Raw genomic sequence first — 27,181 nt, 5'->3', positions numbered from 1 at the left:
GCTCCCCCCTCCATCCCAGGGAGGTTTGGCCCCAAATTCCCAGAAAAATCCCAATATATTTATGGGATCTGGAGGGAGGATCGGGCTCAGCTCCCCCTGTACTTCCTCCTCCATCCCAGGGATGTTTTCCCCCAATTTCCCAATAAATCCCAATAAATCCCAATACATTTGTGGGATTTGGGGAAAGGATCCAGCTCAGCTCCCCCTGCACTTCCTTCTCCATCCCAAGAAGGTTTGGCCCCAAATTCCCAAAAAATCCCAAAAAATCCGTGGGATTTGGGGAAAGGATCCAGCTCAGCTCCCCCTGCACTTGCCCCACTATCCCAGGGATGTTTTTCCCCAATTTCCCAATAAATCCCAATAAATCCCAATAAATCCCAATAAATCCCAATAAATCCCAATAAATCCCAATACATTTGTGGGATCTGGGGGGGAGGATCGGGCTCAGCTCCGGCTGCTCTCGATCCCAAAAGTTCCCATCCCATTCCCGCCGTTCCCAGTCCATGCCAGCAGCTCCCAAATCCCGGGAAAAGCTCGGAGCCGCCTCCTCCCCCCAGAGGAGCCGAAATCCCTAAAGCCCCGCGGGTGGCCCCGGGCCATGGAAGGGATAAAGTTCCCAAAGTTTTCCCAAAGTTCCCAAAGTTCCCGGAGGACTTTCCGCGGCTTCCCGAGCTCGCCCCCCGAATTCCAGAGGGAATTCCAGGCGCGGCCGGAAGGGAGGGAAGAAGGAAGGAAGGAAAAGGTAACTTGGATTTGGGATTTTTCCTTCTTTTCCCTCCCCCTTTTGTGGGATTCGTTTTTTTGGTTTTTTGCTCCGGGGTGGGAATTCGGGATCAAATCCTGCCCCGAAATTCCCCCAAATCCCCTCGTTCCCTTTCTCTGGGGGCTGCGGCATTCCAGCATCAGGGAAATCCCAAAAATCCCAAATTCCGCCCCCCCAGCAGGGATTTCATCCCCAGCGGATCCAAATCCTGCCCTGGGGGGTTGCGGGAATTCCCAAAAATCCCAAATTCCGCCCCCCCGCAGGGATTTCACTCCCGGTTTTCTCTTCCCTGGGGGATGCAGAATCCCGGGATCAGGTTTTGGGATTGTGGGAACGGGGGAACCGCGGGGATTTTGGGATGGGATCAGGAACGGGGTTGGGAAAAAGCGGCTCCATGAGCTCCTCAATCCCTTGGGATGAACCCACCAGATCCCCAAATCCCAGTTCCCAAACCCCATTCTCAGTTTTTAAACCCCATTCCCAGTTCCCAAATCCCATTCACAAATCCCAAACCCCATTCCCAGTTCCCAAACCCCATTCCCAGTTTTTAAACCCCATTCCCAGTTCCCAAACCCCATTCCCAGTTTTTAAACCCCATTCCCAGTTCCCAAACCCCATTCCCAGTTCCCAAACCCCATTCCCAGTTTTTAAACCCCATTCCCAGTTCCCAAATCCCATTCACAAATCCCAAACCCCATTCCCAGTTCCCAAACCCCATTCCCAGTTTTTAAACCCCATTCCCAGTTCCCAAACCCCATTCCCAAATCCCAAACCCCATTCCCAGTTTTTAAACCCCATTCCCAGTTCCCAAACCCCATTCCCAAATCCCAAACCCCGTTCCCAGTTTTTAAATCCCATTCTCAGTTCCCAAACCCATTGTTGGGATTTGCAGGAATGGAATTCAAGGAAATCCGGATAATCCCAAAAGCTCCCAAACCACTTTTTTAGGAACATTTTGGGGTTGGATCGTGGAATTTGGGACCTTTCGGAGTGGGACTGGAGCTCCTAAATCCATTTGTAGGATTTGCAGGGATCGGGAATGGGAATTAAAGGAAATCCGGATGATCCCAACTCACCAGTCCCAGCATTCCCTGGAAAATCCTGGAATGAAATCTTGATTGTTTTTATTTAACAAAAAAACCGGGATTGGAATCTGGGAATTCCCTCCTGGATCCCATTCCCAGATTTATTTTGGGAATTGGGAACTCTCTTTCCCATTCCCGGATTTCTTTCAGTGATTGGGAATTCTGGATCCCATTCCCAGATTTATTTTGGGAATTGAGTATTCTGAATCCCATTCCTGGTTTTATTCCAGGAGCTGGAAATTCCCTCCTGGATCCCATTCCCGGATTTATTTCAGGAATTGGGAATTTTGGATCCCATTCCCGGATTTATTTCAGTGATTGGGAATTCCCTCCTGGATCCCATCCCTGGATTTATTTCAGGATCTGGGAATTCCCTGCTTGATCTCATTCCCAGTTTTATTTTAGGAATTGGGAATTCTGGATCCCATTCCCGGTTTGATTCCTGGATCTGGGAATTCTGGCTGCTATTCCTGGATTTATTTCAGGAATTGGGAATTCTGGATGCCATTCCTGGATTTTTCTGGGATTCCTGGCGGAGCGGGATGAGGGATGGGCAGGAGTTTCCATGGAGCCCGGAGGGGTCACGGAGAGGAGCAGAGGGATCGGATTCCAAAGAAAATCCTGGACTGGGACGGGCCCGGCCGGGAACGCGGATCCTGCTGGGATTTTGCTGTTCTAACCTGGGTTTTTTTGGGATTTTGGGAGTCAGGAAGGAGCTCAGGGATTCGATTCCATGGGCAGGGACAATTTCCGTTGGCCCAAGCGCTCCAGAGGCCGGAAAATTGGGAATGAAACATTCCCTGGGATCTGAAAAAATCGGGAACTCCCAAACCCCAAACCCCAAATCCCAAATCCCAAACCCCATTCCCAAATCCCAAATCCCAAATCCCAAATCCCAAATCCCAAATCCAATTCCCATAACCCAAACCCCATTCCCAGCTCCCAAATCCCATTCCCAAATCCCAAACCCCATTCCTAAATCCCAAATCCCAAATCCAATTCCCAAATCCCAAACCCCATTCCTAAATCCCAAACCCCAAATCGCAAATCCAATTCCCAGACCCCAAGCCCATTCCTAAATCCCAAGTCCCATTCCCAACTCCCAATCCCCATTCCTAAATCCCAAATCCCATTCCCAAATCCCAAACGCCATTCCCGAACCCGGGATGGGCTTTGGGATGGGATCTGGAATTGCTAAGATCCCAAACTTGGATTTGGGGTTACTAGGATCCCAAACTGGGATTTGAGATCACTGAGATTTGGGATTTGGGAATGGGGTTTGAGGTCGCTGGGATCCCAAACTGGGATTTGGGATTTGGAATTGCTGGGATTTGAGATTGCTGAGATGTGGGATGGGATTTGGGATTTGTGGGATCTGGAATCACTGGGATTCCAAACAGGGATCTGGGATGGGATCTGGGATTTGGGATGGGATCTAAAATTTGTGGGATCTGGGATCTCTGGGATCCCAATCCCATGAGATGATGGGAACACCCTGGCAAGAACCATTGGTGGGGATCTCATTCCTGGTGGAGTTTTGGGAAGGAAGGTGCAAATCCCAAAATTTCCATCCTGGCCTGGAGGAAATCCCTGGGAAATGTGACCAGTGGTGACAGTGACACTGGTATGTGACAGCTGCAGGGATCTCTTGGATCAATCCCAAACCAAATCCCAACCCCAACCTCAATCCCAATCCCAATCCAAATCCCAACCCCAACCCACATCCAAATTCCAATCCCCAGGGAATTCCAGCCCTGGAGCAGAGCCACCCCCAGCTGTCCCCTGGCATCTCTGGGGACACTGGGGACATTCCTGAGCCGTGTCCCCAAAATCCTGGGATGTCCCCGAGGCTTTTCCCAGGATGTCCCCAATGTCCCCCGAGCTGTGCCTGGGCTGTTCCCAAATCCCGGGGTGTCCCCAAGTCCTGGAGTGTCCCCAGTCCCCGCAGGTGACATTTGGGGACATTTTGTGTTTCTGCCGGAATTCCCGGCTGGGACTGGGGACAATTCCCGGCTGGCGCTGTCCCCGCTGGTGACACTTTGGGGACAGCGCCGCTCCCGCCCCTCCCCAGCCGCGACCTTTGCACCGCTTTTCCAGCCCTAAAAATTCCTTGGAAAACCCAAACAAAGGCTGCGAGCGGCTCCGGGATCCCTCGGGACCGTCCCTCCCCCAGCTCCAGGGAAAAGTTGGAATTCCGCCGGGATTTTGGGATCAAACCCGCCGGGAGCGGCACCTCCAGCCTCATTTTCCCGGCCTTTTTCCCACTTTTCCATCCTCCAGGCCGCTTTTCCCGGTGCTTTCCCAATTTTCCCAGCTCCTCTCCCACTTTTCCCGGCGTTTTTCCCCACTTTTCCAGCCCCCATCCTGCTTTTCCGGGTACATTTCCCGGCATTTTTCCCACGTTTCCCGGGGTTTTTCCCACTTTTCCAGCCCCCCCATCCCACTTTTCCCAGCTTCTCTCCCGCTTTTCCAGCCCCTATCCCGCTTTTCCCAGCATTTCCCCCACTTTTCCTGGAGTTTCCCCCCACTTTTCCCGGCATTTTCCCCTATTTTCCCGGTTTTTTTCCCACTTTTCCCGGCATTTTTCCCACTTTTCCGGGAGTTTTCCCCACTTGCCCCAGACTTTTCCCCACTTTTACAGCGCCCATCCCACTTTTCCCGGCATTTTCCCCTATTTTCCCGGCTTTCCCCGGCGTTTTTCCACTTTTCCTCGTGTTTTTCCCCACTTTTCCTGTGATTTTTTCCCACTTTTCCTGCCGTTTTTCCCAATTTTCCTGGCGTTTTTCCCACTTTTCCAGGAGTTTCACCACTTTCCCCAGACTTCCTCACTTTTACAGCCCCCATCCTGTTTTTCCCAGAATTTTCCCCACTTTTCCCGGCTTTTTCCCCACTTTTCCAGGAGTTTCCCCCCACTTTTCCTGGTGTTTCCCCCACTTTTCCCAGAATTTTCCCCACTTTCCCCGGCTTTTTTCCCACTTTTCCCAGCATTTTTCCCACTTTTCCTGCCGTTTTTCCCACTTTTCCTGCCGTTTTTCCCACTTTTCCTGCCGTTTTTCCCACTTTTCTCGCCGTTTTTCCCACTTTTCCAGCACTCACAGGGATCCTGAAGGGGGAGGGGGTGGCCATGGCCTCCAACAGCTCCTCTGGAATTCGGGATTCCCCCCTGGAACCGGGAATTTTCCTGGATGAGGATCTGGGATCCGACTGGTACATCTACGAATCCACGGAATCCACGCCCCGGGATGAGTGAGTGTCCCCAAATGTGTCCCCAAAAGTGTCCCCAAAATTGTCCCTTTCCCATGGAGCAAATCCTGGAATTCTGGCCTTTCAGAAAATCCTGGATTTTTTTTGATCATTCCATGATTTATTCCCAGATTTTTGGCCCTCTAAAAAATCCTGGAATTTTTTGGGGGTTGGCTTTGTCATTCCTTGATTTATTACTGGATTTTTGGTCCTGGAATTTTTGGGGTCGGCCCCTTCATTCCCTGATTTCTTCCCATCATTCCCAGATTTATTCTCAGATTTTTGGCCCCTCTGAAAATCCCGGGATTTTTTGGGGCATCAATCCCATCATTCCCAGATTTTTTGGCCCTGGAATTTTTGGGGCTGGCCCCATCATTCCCTGATTTATTCCCAGATTTTTTGGCCCTGGAATTTTTGGGGTCAGCCCCTTCATTCCTTCATTTATTCCTGGATTTTTGGGCCTGGAATTTTTGGGGTCGGCCCTGTCATTCCCAGATTTATTCCCAGATTTTTTGGGGCTGGCCCTACCATTCTCAGATTTATTCCCAGATTTTTGACCCCTCTGAAAATCCTGAGATTTTTGGGGGCATCAATCCCATCATTCCCAGATTTATTCCCAGATTTTTTGGCCCTGGAATTTTTGGGGCCGGTCCCTTCATTCCTTGATTTATTCCTGGATTTTTGGCCCCTCTAAAAATCCCAGAATTTTGTGTCCTGGTTAAATTCCCATTCTCAAGGATGAGAGAATTCCCATAGGGAAATCCTGACCCTATAAACATTTGGGGACAGCAGGAATTTTTGGGATGCCTGGAAAATCCCAATTTTCCTCTGGGACCCTTCCTTGCTCCCATCCTATTGGAATTGTGGGGTTTGGGAAGGGCTTGGATGGAGTTTTCCCTATAAATTATGGGATATAGGAGTTTTCCACAGGAATTTATGGGATCCAGGGATTCTCACTCCTGATTTATGGGATTCAGGGGTTTTCCCTATAAATTATGGGATTTAGGGATTCCCACAGGGGATTTATGGGACTCGGGTTTTTTTCCAGCCCTTTTGGAATTAATCCCAAATCCAGGATTTTTCCCATTTTTCCATCATTTTTCCCCAGCCCTTTTAGGCTTAAAACCCCATCAAAATCTGGGATTTTTCCCATCATTTTTTCCAAGTCCTTTTAGGGTTAAAACACCACAAAATTTGGGATTTTTCCCATTTTTCCATCATTTTTCCCTGGCTCTTTTAGGGTTAACCCCAAAACTGAGGTTTTTTTCGTTTTCCCATCATTTTCCTCAGCCCTTTTAGGATTAACCCACCAAAATCTGGGAATTTTCCCCATTTTTCCATCATTTTTTCCTCAGCCCTTTTAGGGTTAAAACCCCACCAAAATCCGGGATTTTTCCCATTTTTTCCAGCCTTTTCCCCGAAGCGATCCCGGAATGTCACCCCACAATTTCCCCCCGGATGTACCACACCATCATGGCTCCCATTTCCGTGAGTATCCGCCCCAAAATCCCCATTCCTATCCCAAATTTTTTGGGAAAAAAACCAAAAAAATTCCCACATTCCCACATTCCATTCCTCACCTGGAATCCACGGATTGGATTTCGGGCCGGGCTCCATCTTGGATGAATTTTCCCACCTAAACCATCCCAGAATTTCCTGATTTCTGGGATTTTGGTTCCCTGTGGGACGAGAATTCCAAAATTCCTCCTGAATCATTCTCAGGACCCCTTTTCCATGGATTTATGGGGTTTCCATGGAATTCCCAGCATTCCCAGGACTCCTTTTCCATGGATTTATGGGGTTTCCATGGAATTTCCATCATTCCCAGGACTCCATGGATTTATGGGGTCTCCATGGAATTCCCATCATTCCCAGGACCCCTTTTCCATGGATTTATGGGGTTTCCATGGAATTCCCCTCATTCCCAGGACCCCTTTTCCATGGATTTATGGGGTCTCCATGAGGTTCCCATCACTCTCCTTTTCCATGGATTTGTGGGGTCTCCGTGGGGTTCCCACCATTCCACTTTTCCATGGATTTGTGGGGTCTCCATGGAATTCCCATCATTCCCAGGATTCCATGGATTTGTGGGATCTCCATGGGGTTCCCCCAATTCCACTTTTCCATGGATTTGTGGGGTCTCCATGGAATTCCCATCATTCCCAGGACTCCATGGATTTATGGGGTCTTCATGGAATTCCTATCATTCCCAGGACCCCTTTCCCATGGATTTGTGGGATCTCCATGGGGTTCCCACCATTCCACTTTTCCATGGATTTATGGGGTTTCCATGGAATTCCCATCATTCCTAGGACTCCATGGATTTATGGGGTCTCCATGAGTTCCCACCATTCCCAGGACCCCTTTTCCATGGATTTCCCATCCTTTTCCCAGCTGGCCGTGATCCTGGCCTTGTCCTTCCTGGTCAAGCGTCGCCGACTTTACCAGAACTGCTGGAACGGCGTCCCAGGATTGCTCAGGTATTGGAATTCCCCAAATGCCACTGATCCCCCCTTGGAAAGGGCTCAGAATTCCCCAAATCCCATGATCTCCCCTCGGAAAGAGCTCGGAATTCCCAAAATCCTGCTCAACTGTCCTTGAAAAGGTTTTGGAATTCCCAAAATCCCGCTGATCCCTCCTAGAAGAGAGCCCAGAATTCCCCAAATCCTGCTGATCCCTCCCTGAAAACTTCTCAGAATTCCCAAAATCCCACTCATCCCTAGTTGGAAAGGGCTCAGAATTCCCCAAATTGGATCCCATTGATCCTTTCCAGGAAAGAGCTTGGAATTCCTAAAGTCCTGTTGATCCCTCCCTGGAGAGAGCCCAGAATTCCCAAATCCCGCTGATCCCTCCTTGGAAACATCTCTGAATTCCCCAAATCCCACTGATCCTTCCTTGGAAATGGCTCAGAATTCCTAAAATCCCGCTGATCCCTCCTGGGAAACACCTCGGAATTCCCAAACCCCGCTGATCCCCTCCGGGATTCCCTGCAGCCCCGGGAATTTCCTGGAGGAGGATGGGAATCGGGGCCTGGCGGCCGCCGTGCTGGGAATCCTGTTCTCGTCGCTGTGCCAGCTCGTGCTGGACAAGGAACCGCTGCCCCTCGCCACCAACACGGCCCCCGGAGCCCGCGGTGAGCACAGACACCCACACGGCAACGGGGACACGGCAACGGGGACACGGCAACGGGGACACGGCAATGGGGACACGGCAACGGGGACACGGCAACGGGGACACGGCAACGGGGACACGGCAATGGGGACACGGAAATGGGGACACGGAAATGGGGACACGGCAATGGGGACACGGAAATGGGGACACGGAAATGGGGACACGGCAATGGGGACACGGAAATGGGGACACGGCAACGGGGACACGGCAACGGGGACACGGAAATGGGGACACGGAAATGGGGACACGGCAACGGGGACACGGCAATGGGGACACGGCAATGGGGACACGGCAACGGGGACACGGGAACGGGGACACCGCAATGGGGACACGGAAATGGGGACATGGCAATGGGGACACGGCAATGGGGACACCACAACGGGGACACTGCAATGGGGACACCACACTGGGGACATGGCAACGGGGACACGGAAACGGGGACACTGCACCGGGGACACGGCGATGGGGACACGGCAACGGGGACACCGCAATGGGGACACCAGAATGGGGACACGGCAATGGGGACACGGCAATGGGGACACGGCAACGGGGACACGGCAACGGGGACACCAGAATGGGGACACGGCAACGGGGACACGGCAATGGGGACACCAGAATGGGGACACGGCAATGGGGACACGGAAATGGGGACATGGCAATGGGGACACTGCAATGGGGACACGGCAACGGGGACACCAGAATGGGGACACGGCAATGGGGACACGGCAATGGGGACACGGAAATGGGGACACGGCAACGGGGACACGGCAACGGGGACACCAGAATGGGGACACGGCAACGGGGACACGGCAATGGGGACACGGCAACGGGGACACGGCAATGGGGACACGGCAACGGGGACACGGCAACGGGGACACCAGAATGGGGACACGGCAATGGGGACATGGCAATGGGGACATGGGAATGGGGACACCGCAATGGGGACACGGCAATGGGGACATGGCAATGGGGACATGGCAATGGGGACATGGCAATGGGGACACAGCAACGGGGACACGGCAATGGGGACACGGCAATGGGGACATGGCAATGGGGACATGGGAATGGGGACACCGCAATGGGGACACAGCAATGGGGACATGGCAATGGGGACACGGCAATGGGGACACGGCAATGGGGACATGGCAATGGGGACACGGCAATGGGGACACCACACTGGGGACATGGCAACGGGGACACGGAAATGGGGACACTGCACCGGGGACACGGCGATGGGGACACCGCAATGGGGACACGGCAATGGGGACATGGCAATGGGGTCACCACACCGAGGCCACCACACTGGGGACACCACGCCCCTGACACGGCGTCCTCGATACCACACCCCTGACACCGCACCGGGGTCACCACGCCGGGGTCACCACACGGGGGTCACCACGCCCCCGACACCAGGATCAACCCCATCCCACACACCATCCCCATCCCAAACACAATCCCAATCCTGATCCCAATCCCAAACACAATCTCGATCCCAAACCCAATCCCAAACACAATCCCGATCCTGATCCCGATCCCAAACATAATCCCTATCCCAACCCCAAACCTGATCCCAAACACAATCCCGATCCCAAACCCAATCCTGGGATAACAACGCAGAACCTCAAGTGCTGGAGATGGGAGGGGAACGTAGAGCGCTCCTGATCCTAGTCCCGATACTGATCCCAATCAGGCTCACAATCCCAATCCCAATTCTGATCCTAATTCTCATCCTGGTCCCCATGCCAACCCTGATCCCAATCAGGCTCTCAATCCCAATCTCAGTCCTGATCCTGATCCCAATCAGTGTCTGAATCCCAATCCCAATCCCAATCCTGATCCCGATCCCGTTCCTGATTCCCATCCTGTCCCCATGCCGACCCTGATCCCAGTCCTGATCCTGATCCCAACGAGCCTCTCGATCCCAATCTCAATCCTGATCCTGTTCCCAATCAGTCTCTCAAGCCTAATCCCCATCCTGATTCCCATCCTGGTCTTTGTGCCAACCCTGATCCCGATCCCAATCAGGCTCTCATTCCCAATTCCAATCCCAATCCCAATTCTGACCCTGATTCCCATCGTGGTCCCCATGCCAATCCCAATCCCAATCTCGATCCCAATCTCAAACTCTAAATCCCAATCCTGATCCAGATCCTGATCCTGATTCCCATCCTGGTTCCCATGCCAACCCTGATCCCAATCTCAATCCCAATCAGGCTCTCAATTCCCATCTCAATCCCAATCCTGTTACTGTTCCCAATCCCAATCCCAATCCCCATCCTGTCCCCATGCCAACCCAAATCCCGATCTTTTCCCCGTTTTTCCAGAGTTCTGGAAGATCCTGGCTCTGTTCTATTACCCACTCTTCTACTCGCCCCTGCTGGCCTGCGCTGGCCCCCGGCACCGCCTGGGCTACGCGGCCGGAGCGCTGCTGGCCTGGGCTCACTGCGCCGCACACCTGAGCCACCGCCTCCAGTGTCCCCTGGCCACCAAGGTGAGTGGCCCTCAGGTGTCACTGAGTCTTCCTGGGGTGGCCCTGAGGGGCTGTGGCTACCTTGTCACCTTCTGACGTGGCCCTGAGGAGTTGTGGCTCCCTTGTCATCTCCCTGGGGTGGCTCTGAGGGATCGTGGCTCCCTTGTCACCTCCCTAAGTGGCCCTGAGGTGTTGTGGCTCCCTGGCCAGCTCCCAGCGTGTCCCTGCAGTGTCCCCTGGCTCAGGTGGTGGCACTGGCCATGTTTCCCCAGGGACTGTGGCACTGTCCCCAGGGTGGTGGCAGTGCCCCCATGTCCCCAGGGTGGTGGCAGTGACCCGTGTCCCCATGGCAGATCCACAGGCTTTACTCCCTGCTGTCCCATGTCCCCAGGGTGGTGGCAGTGTCCTCAGGGTGGTGGCAGTGTCCCCATGTCCCCAGGATGGTGGCAGTGTCCCCAGGGGGGTGGCAGTGTCCCCATGTCCCCAGGGTGGTAGCAGTGACCCCAGGGTGGTGGCAGTGACCCCATGTCCCCCGGGTGGTGACAGTGTCCTCAGGGTGGTGGCAGTGTCCCCATGTCCCCAGGGTGGTGGCAGTGACCCGTGTCCCCATGGCATATCCACAGGCTGTACTCCCTGCTGTCCCATGTCCCCAGGGTGGTGACAGTGTCCTCAGGGTGGTGGCAGTGTCCCCATGTCCCCAGGGTGGTGACAGTGTCCTCAGGGTGGTGGCAGTGTCCCCATGTCCCCAGGGTGGTAGCAGTGACCCCAGGGTGGTGGCAGTGTCCCCATGTCCCCCGGGTAGTGACAGTGTCCTCAGGGTGGTGGCAGTGTCCCCATGTCCCCAGGATGGTGGCAGTGTCCCCAGGGTGGTGGCAGTGTCCCCATGTCCCCAGGGTGGTGGCAGTGACCCGTGTCCCCATGGCAGATCCACAGGCTGTACTCCCTGCTGTCCCATGTCCCCATCCTGCTGTCCCTGTCCCTGCTCAGTCTCTGGTACCCGGCACTGCTCGTGCGCAGCCTGCGCCGAGGGGACAGCGCCGAGCCCCAGGTACGGACACCGGGAATTCGGGATCGTCCCGGGGAAACGGGAACGGGAATGGGAACAGGAATGGGGATGGGAACAAGAACGGGGATGGGAATGGGAATGGGAATGAGAATGGGAACGGGAATGGGAATGGGAACGGGAATGGGAATGGGAACGGGAACGGGAACAGGAACAGGAAAAAGAATGGGAATGGGAAAGGGAAAGGGAGTGGGAACGGGAATGGGAGCAGGAATGGGAATGGGACTGGGATTAGAATCAAGATTGAGAGCTTGATTGTGATCAGGATCAAGACTGGGATCAGGGTGGGTATGGGGACCAGGACGAGAATCAAGATCAGGATCAGGATCAGGATTGGGATTGGGATTGAGACGCAGATTGGGATCAGGATCAGGACTGAGATTGGGATTGAGAGTCTGATTGGGATCAGGGTCAAGATTGGGATCAGGGTTGGCATGGGACCAGGATGGGAATCAGGATCAGAACTGGGATCGGGATTGGGATCAAGAACCTGATTGGGATGGGGATTGGGATAGGGAGTGCTCTGCATTCCCCTCCCATCTTCAGCTGGGTTGCTATCCCAGGATTTGGTTTGGGATCAAGATTGGGTTTGGGATCGGGATCGAGATCAGGATTGGGATTGAGTCAGGATTAGGATCAGGATCTCTGTGTGTTCCCCTCCTGGCCTCAGCGCTGGGGTTTCTCTGTTGCTATCACAAGGACAGGTATTGTGATTGGGATTGGGATCAGGATTGGGATTGCGATTGGGATCAGGATTGGGATTGGGATCAGGATTGGGATTGGGATTGGGATCGCTCTGCATTCCCCTCCCAGCCCTGCTGCTAGGGGTTCTCCGTTGATATCCCAGGATTGGGTTTGGGATTGGGATCAGGATCTCCACGTGTTCCCCTCCTGATCCTGGAGGAATTCCAGAGGGATTTGGGAAGGGATTATTCCCACTTTTCTGTATCCCATCCTGGGCTGGGAAATTCCCGTTGGGATGAGGGCGTGGCCAGGCAAGCTCTGCCTCCCCAAATCCATCCATTTTTTCCCAGAATCCCGGGAAAAGCTATTACAGGAAGTACCTCAAGGCTGTGCTGTCCAAGCGGGGCCGGAAGGAGAGGTAAGGATGGCAATTCCCATTCCTGGCAAATCCCATTCCCAAAATTCGGGAATGTCACCCTCTCCCACCTCCCACAGCTCGGCCAAGATCGAGGAGAGCCTCTGGTCCCGGATCCGCTCCTACCTGCGCTCCTACATCTACATTCCCGAGGAAGGTGGGCACCAGGAAAATCCCGGGAACGGTTGGGGTTGGGATTTATGGATCATTCCCAAGATCCCAGGTTGGAAATCCATTTAAAGGGGGTCCTAGGAATGATGGGAACCCCATGGAGACCCCCTAAATTCATGGGAAAGGGGAGTGATGGGAACTCTATGGAGACCCCATATATCCATGGAAAAGGGATCCTGGGAATGGTGGGAATTAGGGGAACGTCATGGAGACCCCACAAATCCATGGAAAAGGGGAGTGGTGGGATCCCCATGGAGACCCCAGAAATCCATGGAAAAGGGATCCTGGGAGGGATGGGAATTATGGGAACCTCATGGAGATCCCATAAATCCATGGAAAAGGAGAGTTATGAGAATGATGGGAACCCCATAAGACCCCAGAAATCCATGGAAAAGGGGTCCTGGGAATGGTGGGAATTAGGGGAACCCCATGAAGACCTCATAAATCCATAGAAAAGGGGAGTGGTGGAAAACCCATGGAGACCCCACAAATCTATGGAAAAGGGATCCTGGGAATGGTCCTGGCCCAATTGCAGGGAGTTTGGGGCAGCCTCAGTTTTCCCAGGAAAGCTTGGCCAGGGAAGGACGGGAGCAGCTGGGGCTGGAGAAGAGAATTTTCCTGCATTGAGGGGATGAAATCCCGGGAATGTGAAGCCACTCCTGGCTGTTCCCACCCATGGAGGGTACAAGAGGTGGCACCTCTGGAAGAGCAGGGTGGAGCCATCCATCCATTCCCAGCAGGAATTCCCAATGAGAATCCTGGCGTTCCCCAGGAGCCTGAGCCTGCCCCGCTGTCCCTGTGCCATCTCAAATCCCAGCTCCTCTCCCGCTTTTCCCTCCAGGATTCCGGATCCCACTGAAGCTGGTGGTGTCCCTCACCGTGGCCGTCATCGCCGTCTACCAGGTGACACTGGGGACATTCCAGGAGCATCCCGGGGGTCATCGGCACACCATTGAAATTCCTTCTGGAATTCTGCACTCCCGAGGCTCTGCCGAGCTGTAAATCCCAAAATCCCATGGGATTCCCAGCTGTAAAACCTGTGGGATCCCAGCTGTAAATCCCACAGGATCCGAGCCATAAATCCCAAAATCCCATGGGATCCCAGCTGTAAATCCCAACATCCCACGGGATCCGATCCATAAATCCTGAAATCCCATGGGATCCCAGCTGTAAATCCCAACATCCCACGGGATCCGATCCATAAATCCTGAAATCCCATGGGATTCCCAGCTGTAAAACCTGTGGGATCCCTGCTGTAAATCCCACAATCCCGCAGGGATATGATCCATAAATCCTGCAATCCCGCAGGATCCCAACCATGAATCCCGAAATCCAGTGGGATCCCAGATATAAATCCCACAGGATCCCTGCCATAAATCCTGCAATCCTGCAGGATCCCAGCCATAAATCCCAAAACCCCACAGGATCCCAGCCATAAATCCTGAAATCCTGCAGGATCCCAGCCATAAATCCCACAATCCTGCAGGATCCCAGCCATAAATCCCACAGGATCCCAGCCATAAATCCTGCAATCCTTCAGGATCCCAGCCATAAATCCCGAAATCCTGCAGGATCCCAGCCATAAATCCCACAGTCCTGCAGGGTCCCAGCCATAAATCCCACGGGATCCCAGCCATAAATCCCACGGGATCCCAGCCATAAATCCCTCAGGATCCCAGCCATAAATCCCACAGTCCTGCAGGATCCCAGCCACTAATCCCACGGGATCCCAGCCATAAATCCCTCAGGATCCCAGCCATAAATCCCACAGTCCTGCAGGATCCCAGCCACTAATCCCACGGGATCCCAGCCATAAATCCCGCAGGATCCCAGCCATAAATCCCGGAATCTCCTGTCCTCCCAGGTGGCCCTGCTGCTCCTGGTGGCCGTTGTCCCCACCATCCAGATTGTCCGGGCGGGAATGACCAAGGACGTGGTGGTGCTGCTGGTCCAGTTCGGATTGGTGCCCTCGGAAAATCCGGCCGTGCCGGGGGACATGGAAAAGGAGCTCGGCACCGTCCGCCACTACCTGTGGTCACTGGAAGGTGAGATCCCAACCATTCCAGAGGGGGATTTGGGTGGGAATTCTGAGAAATTCCTGGTCTGGAGGGTGAGATTGGGAGGATTCCGGGGGATTCTGGGGGATTCCTGGTCCGGAGGATGGGATGGGATGGGATGGGACAAATTCCAGGAGGATTTTGGGAAGATGGGATGGGGCAGATTCCAGAGGGATTTCCAGAGGATTCCTGTCTGGATGATGGGATGGGGGCAGATGGGGGGAGGATTTTCGGAGGATTCCTGACCTGGAGGACAGGACTTGGGAGGATTCCAGGGGGATTTTAGGAGGATTCCTGGCCCAGAGGATGGAATGGGGCAGATTCCAGGGAGGATTTCTGAAGGATTTCTGACCTGAAGGACAGGATTGAGGGGATTCCAGGGGGATTCTGGAGGATTCCTGGTCTGGAGGATGGGACTGGGAGGATTCCAAGGGAATTCTGGGGCATTCCTGGTCTGGAGGATGGGACTGGGGGGATTCCAGGAGGATTCTGAGGAATTCCTGGTCCAGAGGATGGGATTGGGAGGGTTCCAGGGGAATTCTGGGGGGTTCCTGGTCCGGAGGATGGGATGGGACAAATTCCAGGGGGATTTCCAGATAATTCCTGGGCTAGAAGATGGGACTGGAAGGACTCCAAGGGGATTCCAGGAGGATTCCTGGCCTAGAGGATGGGATGGGGCTGATTCCAGGGGGATTTTGGGTACACTGGCAGGGATGGGGGCAAATTCCAGAGGGATTTCCAGAGGATTCCTGGCCCAGAGAATGGGATGGGGCTGATTCCAGGGGGATTTCCAGAGGAAAACTGTTCCAGTGGGGATTTTGGGAGTATTCCTGGCCCAGAGGATGGGATGGAGCAGATTCCAGGAAGGATTTCTGAAGGATTCCTGACCTGGAGGAAAGGACTGGGAGGGTTCCAGGGGGATTTTGGGGGGATGGTGGCAGATTCCAGGGGAATTTTAGGAGGATTCCAGGCCCAGAGGATGGGATGGGGCAGATTCTGGGAGGATTTTTGGAGTATTCCTGACCTGAAGGACAGGATTGAGAGGATTCCAGGGGGATTTTGGGAGCGGCTGGCAGGGATGGGGCTGTGCCAGGCTGGCACGTGCCAAGGCGGGAAGAGACTCCTGGAAAAGCCGTTGGGAAGAGCCAGAGGGAAAAGCCAGAGGGAAGAGCCAGAGGGAAGAGGCAGCAGATGCTGCAGGCTTGGAAATCTGCTGGAAGTGAACAGATGGGCCCTGGATCCCTGGAGAGTGGAAATCCTTGGATGGGGGATGAGGGAAGAGCAGGGAAGAAGGAATAGCAGGGAGGGGAGATAGAAGGGATCAGGGAATTTCAGGGATGGAGGGATAGCAGGGATGAGGGAATTTCAGGGATCAGGGAATAGTAGGGATGAGGGATAGGGGGAATGAGGGATTAGGGATAAAGGAGTATCAGGGACGAGGGAATTCCAGGGATAAAGGAGTAGCTGGGATGAGGGAATTTCAGGGATGAAGGAATTTCAGGGATCATGGAATTCCAAGGATAAAGAATCAACAGGGATCAGGGAATTTCAGTGATGTGGGAATTTCAGGGATCGAGGAATTCCAGGGATAAAGGATCATCAGGGACACCCCCTCCTTCCTTGGGGTCCCACCAATTCCCAGGAAGATTTCTGTGGCTTTTCCTGGATTCCCAAACCTCTCTCATCCCGTTTTTTTCCCTCCATCCCTCCTCTGACCCAAGGCTCCCATCCCACCCCCTGCCCATCCCACCTCACTCCAGGGATTTTCCTGGATTTCCCTTCCCCTTTTCCCTCCCTCTGTCCCGTCCGTTCCCCCTTGGGAGCTGAAGGAAGGGGAAACTGAGGCAGGGGGCCAATCCCAAGGCACAATTCCCGCTAAAACCCCATTCCCAGCCCCAAATCCAGGGATGTTTTCCCGTTTTTTTCTCAGTCTGCTACATCTGCTCGCTGGTGCTGTGCTGCCTGCTCACCTGTGCCATGCTGCTCCGGAGCCTCGGCATGCACAGGTGGGGCCGGGCCCATTCCCCACATTCCCCACATTCCCCACATTCCCCACATTCCCCACATTCCCCACATTCCCAGCCCCTTCCCAACATTCCCATCCCCATTCCCACTGTCCTCACCGCCATTCCCAATGTTCCCAGCCCCATTCCCAATGTCTCCACCCCCATTCCCGACATTCCCAGCCCCATTCCCGACATTCCCAGCTCCATTCCCAGCATTCCCATCCCCATTCCCGACATTTCCATCCCCATTCCCAATGTCCCCACCCCATTCCTCATGTCCCTGTCCCCATTCCTCATATCCCTGTCCCCATTCCTCATGTCCCTATGCCCATTCCCGACTTTCCATCCCCATCCCCATTCCCGACATTCCCAGCCCCATTCCCAATATTCCCTTCCCCATTCCCCACATTCCCATTCCCACTGTCCCAATGTCCATTCCCAATGTCCCCATCCCCATTCCTAATGTCCCTATCCCCATTCTCGATGTCCCTGTCCCCATTCTTCATGTCCCTAACTCCATTCCCAATGTCTCCACCCCCATTCCTGACATTCCCACCCCCATTCCCACCATTCCCACCCCCATTCCCACTGTCCCCATCCCCATTCCCACTGTCCCCACCCCCATTCCCAGTGTCTCCACCCCCATTCCCAACATTCCCAACTCCATTCCCAACATTCCCAACCCCATTACCAACATTCCCAAGGTTCCCATCCCCATTCCCAACATTCCAACCCCCATTCCCAACATTCCCAACATTCCCACCCCTATTCCCTCTGTCCCCATGCCCATTCCCGGTGTCCCCATTCCCGGAATTTTTCCCAGGTCCAACCTGCGGGCGCTGTACCAGGGCGCCGTGCTGGACGTGTTTTCCAAGGCTCACATCCTGCGCCCTTCCCGGGCAGCCGTCGTCTGCTGGATCGGCTTCTCCAGCTTCCAGGCGGCCTTCGCCTGCCTGGGTACGGAATTTTGGGATCATGGCATGAGGAATCCCAATTTTCCTAAGGATTAAGTGGCAATTCCCCATTTTTGCCCCATTTCCAGGGGGGATTTTATCTCCCTTTTCTCAAACGGGAGATGACAGGAATTTCAGGAACATGAGGATGGTTGGGAATTGGGAAAATTGTAAAAAAAATAGAAAAATTGGGTTGGGAATTCAAAGAGGAGGATGACTCTTGGATAACGGAATTTTGGGATCACGGGATGAGGAATCCTGATTTTCCTAAGGATTAAGTGGAAATTCCCCATTTTTGCCCCATTTCCAGGAGGGTGTTTTTCCCCCTTTCCTTAAATTGGATCTGGTGGATTTTGGGAACATCGGGATAGTTGGGAATTGGGAAAAGCTGGAAAAATAATTGGGAAAATTGTAAAAAAAATTAGAAAAAATCGGGTTGGGAATTCAAAGAGGAGGATGACCCCTGGATAACGGAATTTTGGGATCATGAGATGGAAGATCCCAATTTTCCTAAGGATTAAGTAGCAATTCCCTGGTTTTGCCCCATTTCCAGGAGGGATTTTATCTCCCTTTTCTCAAACGGGATCTGGGGGGGAATTTTGGAAACATGGGGATGGTTGGGAATTGGGAAAAGCTGGAAAAATAATTGGGAAATTTTTAAAAAAGAAAAAAAAAGGAAAAATTGGGTTGGGAATTCAAAGAGGAGGAATGGGTGGGATGACACCAGGGTAACAGAATTTTGGAATCATGGGATGAGGAATCCCAATTTTCCTAAGGATTAAGTAGCAATTCCCCATTTTTGCCCCATTTCCAGGAGGGATTTTATCCCCTTTTCTCAAACGGGAACTGGTGGTTTTTGGGAACATTGGATGGTTGGGAATTGGGAAAAGCTGGAAAAATATTTGGGAAAATTGTAAAAAAAAAAAAATAGAAAAATTAGTTTGGAATTCAAAGAGGAGGAAGGGGTGGATGACACCAGGATAACAGAATTTTGGGATCATGGCATGAGGAATCCTGATTTTCCTAAGGATTAAGTGGCAATTCCCTGTTTTTGCACCATTTCCAGGAGGGATTTTATCCCCCTTTCATGAAATGGGATCTGGTGAATTTTGGGAACATGGGGATGGTTGGGAACTGGGAAAAAAATGGAAAAAATAATTGGGAAAATTGGAAAAAAAAAACTGGAAAAAATGGAAAAATTAGGTTGAAAATTCAAAGAGGAGGAAGGGATGCAATGATGCCTGGTTAACAGAATTTTGGGATCATGGGATGAGGAATCCCGATTTTCCTAAGGATTAAGTGGCAATTCCCAGTTTTTATCCCCTTTTCTCAAACGGTATCTGGTGGTTTTTGGCAACATTGGATGGTTGGGAATTGGGAAAAGCTGGAAAAATAATTGGGAAAATTGTAGAAAAAACCTGGAAAAACTTGGTTTGGAATTCAAAGAGGAGGAAGGGATGGGACAATACCTGGGTTTGGCTGGATCCCAAATATTTGAATGGGAAAAGCTGTGGGATCCTCCAGTCCTCTGAGCATTCTGGGAGCTCCTTGTCCCCATCCCAGCCTGGATCATCCTGGGGACCCCAAAAGGAGGGAATATCTTCACCCCCAGGAATTGTGGGGACCTCCATTGGGAATGCAGAGCTGTTTGGGGCACTGGTGGCGTTTTTATGGGATTTATGGAAGAAGAGCCATTTTCCCATGCCAGATTCCCTCTCCGTGTCCCCATTCCCAGGTCTCCTGATCCAGCAGGTGATTTTCTTCCTCTGCTCCGTGGCCTTCACCTTCCTGGTGGTGATCCCGCTCCAGGCCGGCACCGGCTCCCCCCTCTTCGGGATCATCCGGAACATGTGGTGAGTCCTTGGGAAGGGCTGGGAACCCCAAGGGATGGCCCTGGACAGGTTTGGGATGTTCCATTTGGGGTTTTTCTGACACCACTGGAAGTTCCTGCCTGGGACGGTATTTTGGGACATTCCCAGTATTTTGGGACATTCCTGGTGTCTGCCCTGATCTTTGGGATCACCCAGAAGCCGTGGTGAGCTGGAAACCCCAAGGAATGGACCTGGATGGGTTTGGGATGCTCCATTTGGGGTTTTTCCAACTCCACTGGAAGTTCCTGCCTGGCACGATGTTTTGGGACATTCCTGGTTTTTTGGGACATTCCCGGTGTCCCTGGGACAGTGTTTTGGGACATTCCCACTATTTTGGGACATTCCCGGTGTCCAGCTTTCGGGAAGGGCTGGAAACCCCAAGGGATGGCCCTGGATGGGTTTGGGATGCTCCCTTTGGGGTTTTTCCAACTCCACTGGAAGTTTCTGTCTGGGATGGTGCTTTGGGACATCCCTGTTTTTTTGGGACATTCCCAGTGTCCATCCTGCTCTTTGGGATCACCCAGAAGCTGTGGTGAGCTGGAAAGGGCAGGAATGGCCCTGGATGTGTTTAGGATGTTCCATCTGGGGTTTTTCCAACACCACTGGAAGTTCCTGCTTTGGGACATCCCTGTTTTTTTGGGACATTCCCAGTATTTTGGGACATTCCTGGTGTCCAGCCCTCGGGAAGGGCTGGAAACCCCAAGGAATGGACCTGGATGGGTTTGGGATGCTCCATTTGGGGTTTTTCCAACTCCACTGGAAGTTTCTGCCTGGGACAGTATTTTGGGACATTCACAGTATTTTGGGACATTCCCGGTGTTTTGGGTCATTCCTGGTGTCCCTGGGATGGTATTTTGGAACATTCCTGGTGTTTTGGGACATTCCCAGTACTTTGGGACATTCCTGGTGTCTACCCTGCTCTTTGGGATCATCCAGAAGCCGTGGTGAGCTGGAAACCCCAAGGAATGGCCCTGGATGGGTTTGGGATTCTCTATGTGGGGTTTTTCCAACACCGCTGAAAGTTCCTGCTTTGGGACATCCTTGGTTTTTTGGGACATTCCCAGTATTTTGGGATATTCCTGGTGTCCACCCTGCTCTTTGGGATCACCCATAAGCCGTGATGAGCTGGAAAGGGCTGGAATGGCCCTGGATGGGTTTGGGATGTTCCATCTGGGATTTTTCCAATGCCAGTGGAGGTTCCTGCCCAGGGCAGTGCCTTGGGACATTCCTGGTGTTTTGAGACATTCCCGGTGTTTTGGGGCATTCCCAGTATTTTGGGGGTTTCCTAGTGTTTTGGGACATTCCCGGTGTTTTGGGACATTCCCGGTGTCCATCCCACTCTTCCAGGCCCTTCTGGCTCACCCTGGTGGTGGCCGTGCTCGTGCAGCATCTCCTGGCTCATTTCCAGTTCCTGGAGCGGCATTCCCTGCAGCAGGAGCTCACCAACAGGTACAGGGACACCCACACTGTCCCCAACTGTCCCCTGTCATCCCCAATTGTCCCCAATTGTCCCTGATCGTCCCCAGTGCGGGTTTGGCGGGAATCCCAGGCTCCCACAGATGTTTCTCCAGATGTTGTGGCCTGGATTTTGGTGACACCGCCGAGGGTGGCCCTGCTCCACCAAGGCTGGGCAAGCCCAGATCCCTCGGGATTGGCTGGGTGGGGCTGGTCACCGGTGGCAGATGTCCCTCATTCCCACGTGATGTCACCACCCGGGACCAGGGTGACAGAGGGACCCAGGTGTCCTGTGCCACCCCCTGGCAGGACAGTGACGCCCTCCTGGAGCTGCTGGCCTCCATCCCAGGCCACCAGCAGATGTCACTCACTCAGGGATGGTGTCATCACCCCAGACCAGGGTGACAAAGTGTCCTGTGCCACCTCCTGGCAGGACAGTGACACTTTCCTGGCACCGGTGTCCATCCCAGGCCACTCATTCAGACACGGTGTCATCACCGACCAGGTGACAGAGGGACCCAGGTGTCCTCCTGGCAGAACAGTGACACTCACCTGGAGCCGGTGTCCATCCCAGGCCACCAGCAGATGTCCCTCACTCAGGGATGGTGTCACCACCCCAGACCAGGGTGACAGAGTGTCCTGTGCCACCTCCTGGCAAGACAGTGACACTCTCCTGGAGCCGGTGTCCATCCCAGGCCACCCACTCAGGGATAGTGTCACCACCCCAGACCAGGTGACAGAGGGACCCAGGTGTCCTCCTGGCAGAACAGTGACCCTCTCCTGGAGCTGCTGGCCTCCATCCCAAAATCCCAAGCCGCCATTTTGGCCGGTTCCTCAATGTCCAAGGACAAAAGGAGCTCCTGACACTTCTCCAGTGTCCTGGGAGGGCGGTGGCTTCTCCCAGCGGGATGGAGCCACCTCATCCGGACACGGGCGGGGCCGGGAGGTTGAGATTATCCAGAATTTTCCCTGGAAGCGCCACCCCATGGATGTGTGGCCCTTGCAGGCGCGCCCTGTACATCGTCACCTTCCTGCTGTTCCCCACCAACGTCCTGGTGGGCGTCCTGGCCGCAGTTTGGCGCGTGGTCATCTCGGGCCTCTACAACGCCGTGCACCTGTGCCGGCTGGACATCAGCCTGCTGCACCGCGGCGTCGACACCTTCGACCCAGGTGGGGCAGCCCCAGTGCCACCGGCGGGGTCCTGGCAGGGGGACTGGGGCTGCTGGGATGGAGGGTGGCCTCAAATGTTGGAGCTTCTCCTGATTCCTGCGTTTTTATTCCGAAAAAAAACCCCAAGTGGTGACTTTTGAGTTTCACCTCATGTCCTGGGAGAAAGAAGAAAGGACCTCAGGGGACTTCAGGGACCTCAGGGCACCTCAGGCTTTCCCCCGTTTTTCCAGCTGGGATTGAGGGTGGCTTGTAAATGGGATGATGAGAGCAGGTGGCTTCTCCTGATTCCTGCTTGGTGTGGCTTTTTTATCCCCAAAAATATGGAATGACCTTTGGGGTATCACCAGTGGTCACCTCGTGTCCCGAGGTAAAGGGAAGGGGACTTCAGGGGACCTCAGGGGACCTCAGGGGACCTGGGGCCTTCCTCCGTTTTTCCTGGATGGAGGGTGACTTCAAACCCTTGGAAATGGAACACCTGGAGCAGGTGGTGCCGGCTGGGTCCTAATTTTTATCCCCAAAAAAGTGGGCTGAGCTTTGGGATTTCACCTCATGTCCCAGGATACAGGGGAAGGGACCTCAGGGACCTCAGGGACCTCAGGGACCTCAGGGACCTCAGGGGTCCTCAGGCTTTTCCTGCTGGGACTGCGGGAGCACGGGAAGCAGAGCAGGATCCTTCCCGGGGCAGCGGGAATGGGGAATGCTGTCCCCGCTGAGCGCGGTGTCCCCGCAGGGTACCACACCTACTGCCACTACCTGAAGGTGGAGGTGAGCCAGTGCCACCCGCTGCTGAAAGCCTTCTGCTTCCTGCTGCTCCAGCCCGGCCGGCACGAGGCACCGGCACCGCCCCGGGACACACACCTGGAGGAAGGTGGGACATGGGGACACAGGGGGATGGGGGGAGGGAGACCTTGGAGAACTCTTGATGGCACCGCTGGTGGGTGTGGAGACAGCTCCATCCATCCCTGCATCCTTCCATGGATCCATCATCCATCCATCATCCATCATCCATCCATCATCCATCCATCATCCATCCATCATCCATCATCCATCATCCATCATCCATCATCCATCATCCATCCATCATCCATCCATCATCCATCCATCATCCATCATCCATCCATCATCCATCATCCATCATCCATCATCCATCCATCCATCATCCATCATCCACCCATCCATCATCCATCATCCATCATCCCTGCATCCTTCCATGGATCCATCATCCATCCATCATCCATCCATCATCCATCCATCATCCATCATCCATCCATCATCCATCATCCATCATCCATCATCCATCATCCATCATCCATCATCCATCCATCATCCATCATCCATCCATCATCCATCATCCATCATCCATCATCCATCATCCATCATCCATCCATCATCCATCATCCATCATCCATCATCCATCATCCATCATCCATCATCCATCATCCATCATCCATCCATCATCCATCATCCATCATCCATCATCCATCATCCGTCCATCCATCATCCATCCATCATCCATCATCCATCATCCATCATCCATCCATCCATCATCCATCATCCATCATCCATCCATCATCCATCATCCATCCATCCATCATCCATCCATCATCCATCATCCATCATCCATCATCCATCATCCATCATCCATCCATCCATCCATCATCCATCCATCATCCATCCATCATCCATCATCCATCATCCATCATCCATCATCCATCCATCATCCATCCATCCATCATCCATCCATCATCCATCATCCATCATCCATCATCCATCCATCATCCATCATCCATCATCCATCATCCATCATCCATCCATCATCCATCATCCATCATCCATCATCCATCATCCATCATCCATCATCCATCATCCATCATCCATCCATCATCCATCATCCATCATCCATCCATCATCCATCCATCATCCATCATCCATCATCCATCATCCATCCATCCCAGGGCTGATCCCTTTCCAGGGTTGGGATGGGGTTCTTTGGGGTGTTGTGGGATCTCAATGTCTCCAGGGAAATGGGGCTGGAGCTGGAATCCGGGATTCCTGGAATGCTTTGGGTTGGGAGGGACCTTAAAGCCCAGCCAGGGACTCCTTCCTGTCCCAGGCTTCTCCAAACTTTCCCTGGACACTTCCAGGTATCCACATCTCCTTTGGGAATTCCATCTCAGCCAGGAATTCCTTCCCAGCCTCTTCCTGTGTCCCCTTTCCCAGAAGGACCCCATCCCTCTGCACCTCATCCCAATCCCTGTCCCACTTTTCCAGGCCCTGAATATTTTTCCTGCTGCTCCCATCTCCTTCCAGGACTCCAGCTGATGCATCCCAAGCATCCTGCTCCGGGAAAAGCTCGGATCCGGCGGATCCGGGCTCGCTGGTGGGTGGCCTACACGCTCCTGCACAACCCTTCGCTGACGGCTTCCCGAAAAACCGCGCTGGCCGATCCCGCCGCCAATGGAGCCCAGCTCGGCATTCCCAGGCCCTGAATTCCCGGGAATTTCATCTCATCCCATCCCCCATCCCATCCCTGTCTATCCCAGCGGGAATTTCGGGCTCTTCCCTCTCCCTGTCGCAGCCTTCAGATTGTCCCCAAGGGTTTATCCCGAAATCTGCTCTGAGCCACTCCCAAAGTGACGCCTCCGAGCCCGGCCTGGAGCCGAGCCGAGGAAAACACTCCCGGCATCCCGAAAATATTTTGGGATTCACTCCTGCAGCGAGCCTGGTTCTCAGCAGCTTTTGCAACACTGCACAATTCCCAAAGATCTGGGAGAGGAGCATGGGAGGATCCTCAGCCAGCCGAAGGAATTCTCAACCGCCAGGAATTATCCCTGGAGCTCCACTTGTGACAGAATTCCCATTCCCAGCTTGTCCCTTCCCCATCCCGGCTCCATCTGGGCTCTGCATCCACTCCTGGGATGGTTTTTTCCCCCAGTTTTTGAAGGATCAAATCCCTCCCTGCTCCCTGTCCTCTACCATTCCCGGTTTTGTGGTGATCCCACGGTTTTCCAGGGCTGGGATCCATGGAAAGCCTCCCTGGGAAATGTGGGGGAGGGGAATAAACAGATACCTCATCCCTACTCCCGAATGTGCATTTTTCCTTGGATATTCCTGGTTCCAGCAGGATTTGGGACCATCCCGGCCCTGAATCCAGGGAATGGTTGGGATGACCTCCCCCACAGAGATTTTGGGATCTGCTCCACCCACTGGGAATGTCAGGATCTAATCCATGATCCCATTTTAGGGCGGTTTTTATGGGAAAACCTCTCCCTTCGCATTCCCACAGTTTGGGAAAGGCTCGAAACCGCGGCTTTGGGAAGAGGGTGAACAAGAATGGGGAATTTTGGGGATAAAAATCAATGGGATGGGAACGAGGTGGTGCTGGATCACCTCTTCCTGCTCTTAAATCCCACAATTCCCGACCTTTTGGGCTGGAAAGAGCAGGGTCCTGGTGGCTCCTTCCATCCCAAACACTCCAAGATTCCTTCCCTTGGGAATTCTCCTCCCACCCTGCGTGGAGCTGTAGGATAATTTTGGGATTTCCTTGGAAGTGGCCAGACCTGCTCCCCATAGAATCCAAAGGGTGCCAATCCGTCCCTTTGGAATGTTCCCAGCACCCTCCGTGGTTCCCATGCTTTGGGATTTCCTTGGAGGGATTTCCTCCCAAAGGGATTTCCTCCTTTTTCCCAGGATTCTCTCCCAGTCCATCCCGACCCCTGAGACTCCAAAGGCAGCCTAAAATCCCTTTTAAAAAATCCCCTTAAAAAAATCTCTAAAATCCCCTTTTAAATTCCTAAAATCCCTTTAAAAATCCCAAAAATCCGTGTCAGCTCCACGGGCGGGGCTGAATTTTGGGATCGGTTTCCACAGCCCCACCCAGGGCTCCCTGGAGATCCATGGAATTTGTGGGGTTTCTGGGATAGCAGCAGCGCCCTGGGCGGGATTTGGGATTTTCTTCCCCTTCCTGGTGGTTCCTTGGACACCCTAAATCCACACCCCCATTCCAGCTGACATTTTGGGAATAAATCCCTGCTATTTCCTGGGATAAAACGGATCCTGGGTGAAATGAACCCAAAACTTTTATCGAGGCCACTTTTTTTATTCCATAAAATTTGTGAGAATCCAGGAGCTCCCCACAGAGAGCTCAGCTGCCACTTTTCCCTAAAATCGGGCTGGATTTGGAATTTCGGTGCTGGAGAGCTCCAGGCTCTGCTTTCCCAGCTGATTTTGGGGTCCAGTCCATTCCTGGGCTGCTGCAGGGGTGGGATTTTGGGGTATCCCAGGATTTTGTGGGGTTCATTTCCAGGACTGAGGGGGGGTTGGGGAACAGGGAAATTTGGGGGATCTTGGGATGCTCTGGCACTGGGAAGGATTTGGGGGAGCTGCAGGGATGCTCCAGAAATGGGAAAGATTTGGGGATTCTCCAGCACTGGGATTTTTGGGAAAGATGGGAGGATTCTCTGGGACAGGGAAGGATTTGGGGGATCTGAGGGGATGCCATGGGACTGGGAAAGATTTGGGAAACTCTGGCCCAGAGGGATTTGGGGGAGCTGCAGGGATGCTCCAAAGCTGGGAAGGATTTGGGAGAGCTCCAGCACTGGGAA

The 27,181-nt window shown here is 53.4% G+C and overlaps 1 protein-coding gene across 1 annotated transcript; it reads left to right on the top strand.

The window, feature by feature from the left end:
* The first annotated feature begins 392 nt into the window (after positions 1 to 392).
* On the top strand, positions 393 to 25,657 carry STRA6 (signaling receptor and transporter of retinol STRA6). Its single transcript, XM_088172313.1, has 18 exons — positions 393 to 742; positions 4,938 to 5,094; positions 6,501 to 6,579; positions 7,486 to 7,571; positions 8,085 to 8,224; positions 10,587 to 10,753; positions 11,658 to 11,780; positions 12,830 to 12,897; positions 12,975 to 13,051; positions 13,907 to 13,968; positions 14,930 to 15,110; positions 17,053 to 17,128; positions 17,952 to 18,085; positions 19,817 to 19,934; positions 21,300 to 21,401; positions 22,414 to 22,577; positions 23,308 to 23,445; positions 24,888 to 25,657. Exons 2-18 carry the CDS (start codon positions 4,973 to 4,975, stop codon positions 25,064 to 25,066), a joined length of 2,016 nt encoding a protein of 671 aa, XP_088028439.1. The 5' UTR covers positions 393 to 742; positions 4,938 to 4,972; the 3' UTR covers positions 25,067 to 25,657.
* The last annotated feature ends 1,524 nt before the right edge of the window (positions 25,658 to 27,181 follow it).

Source organism: Sturnus vulgaris, chromosome 13, assembly GCF_052056855.1.
Source record: "Sturnus vulgaris isolate bStuVul1 chromosome 13, bStuVul1.hap1, whole genome shotgun sequence".
Lineage (NCBI taxonomy): Eukaryota > Metazoa > Chordata > Aves > Passeriformes > Sturnidae > Sturnus > Sturnus vulgaris.
The sequence above is the reverse complement of the archived record's forward strand: the minus strand, read 5'-3'. Positions and strand labels throughout refer to the sequence as shown.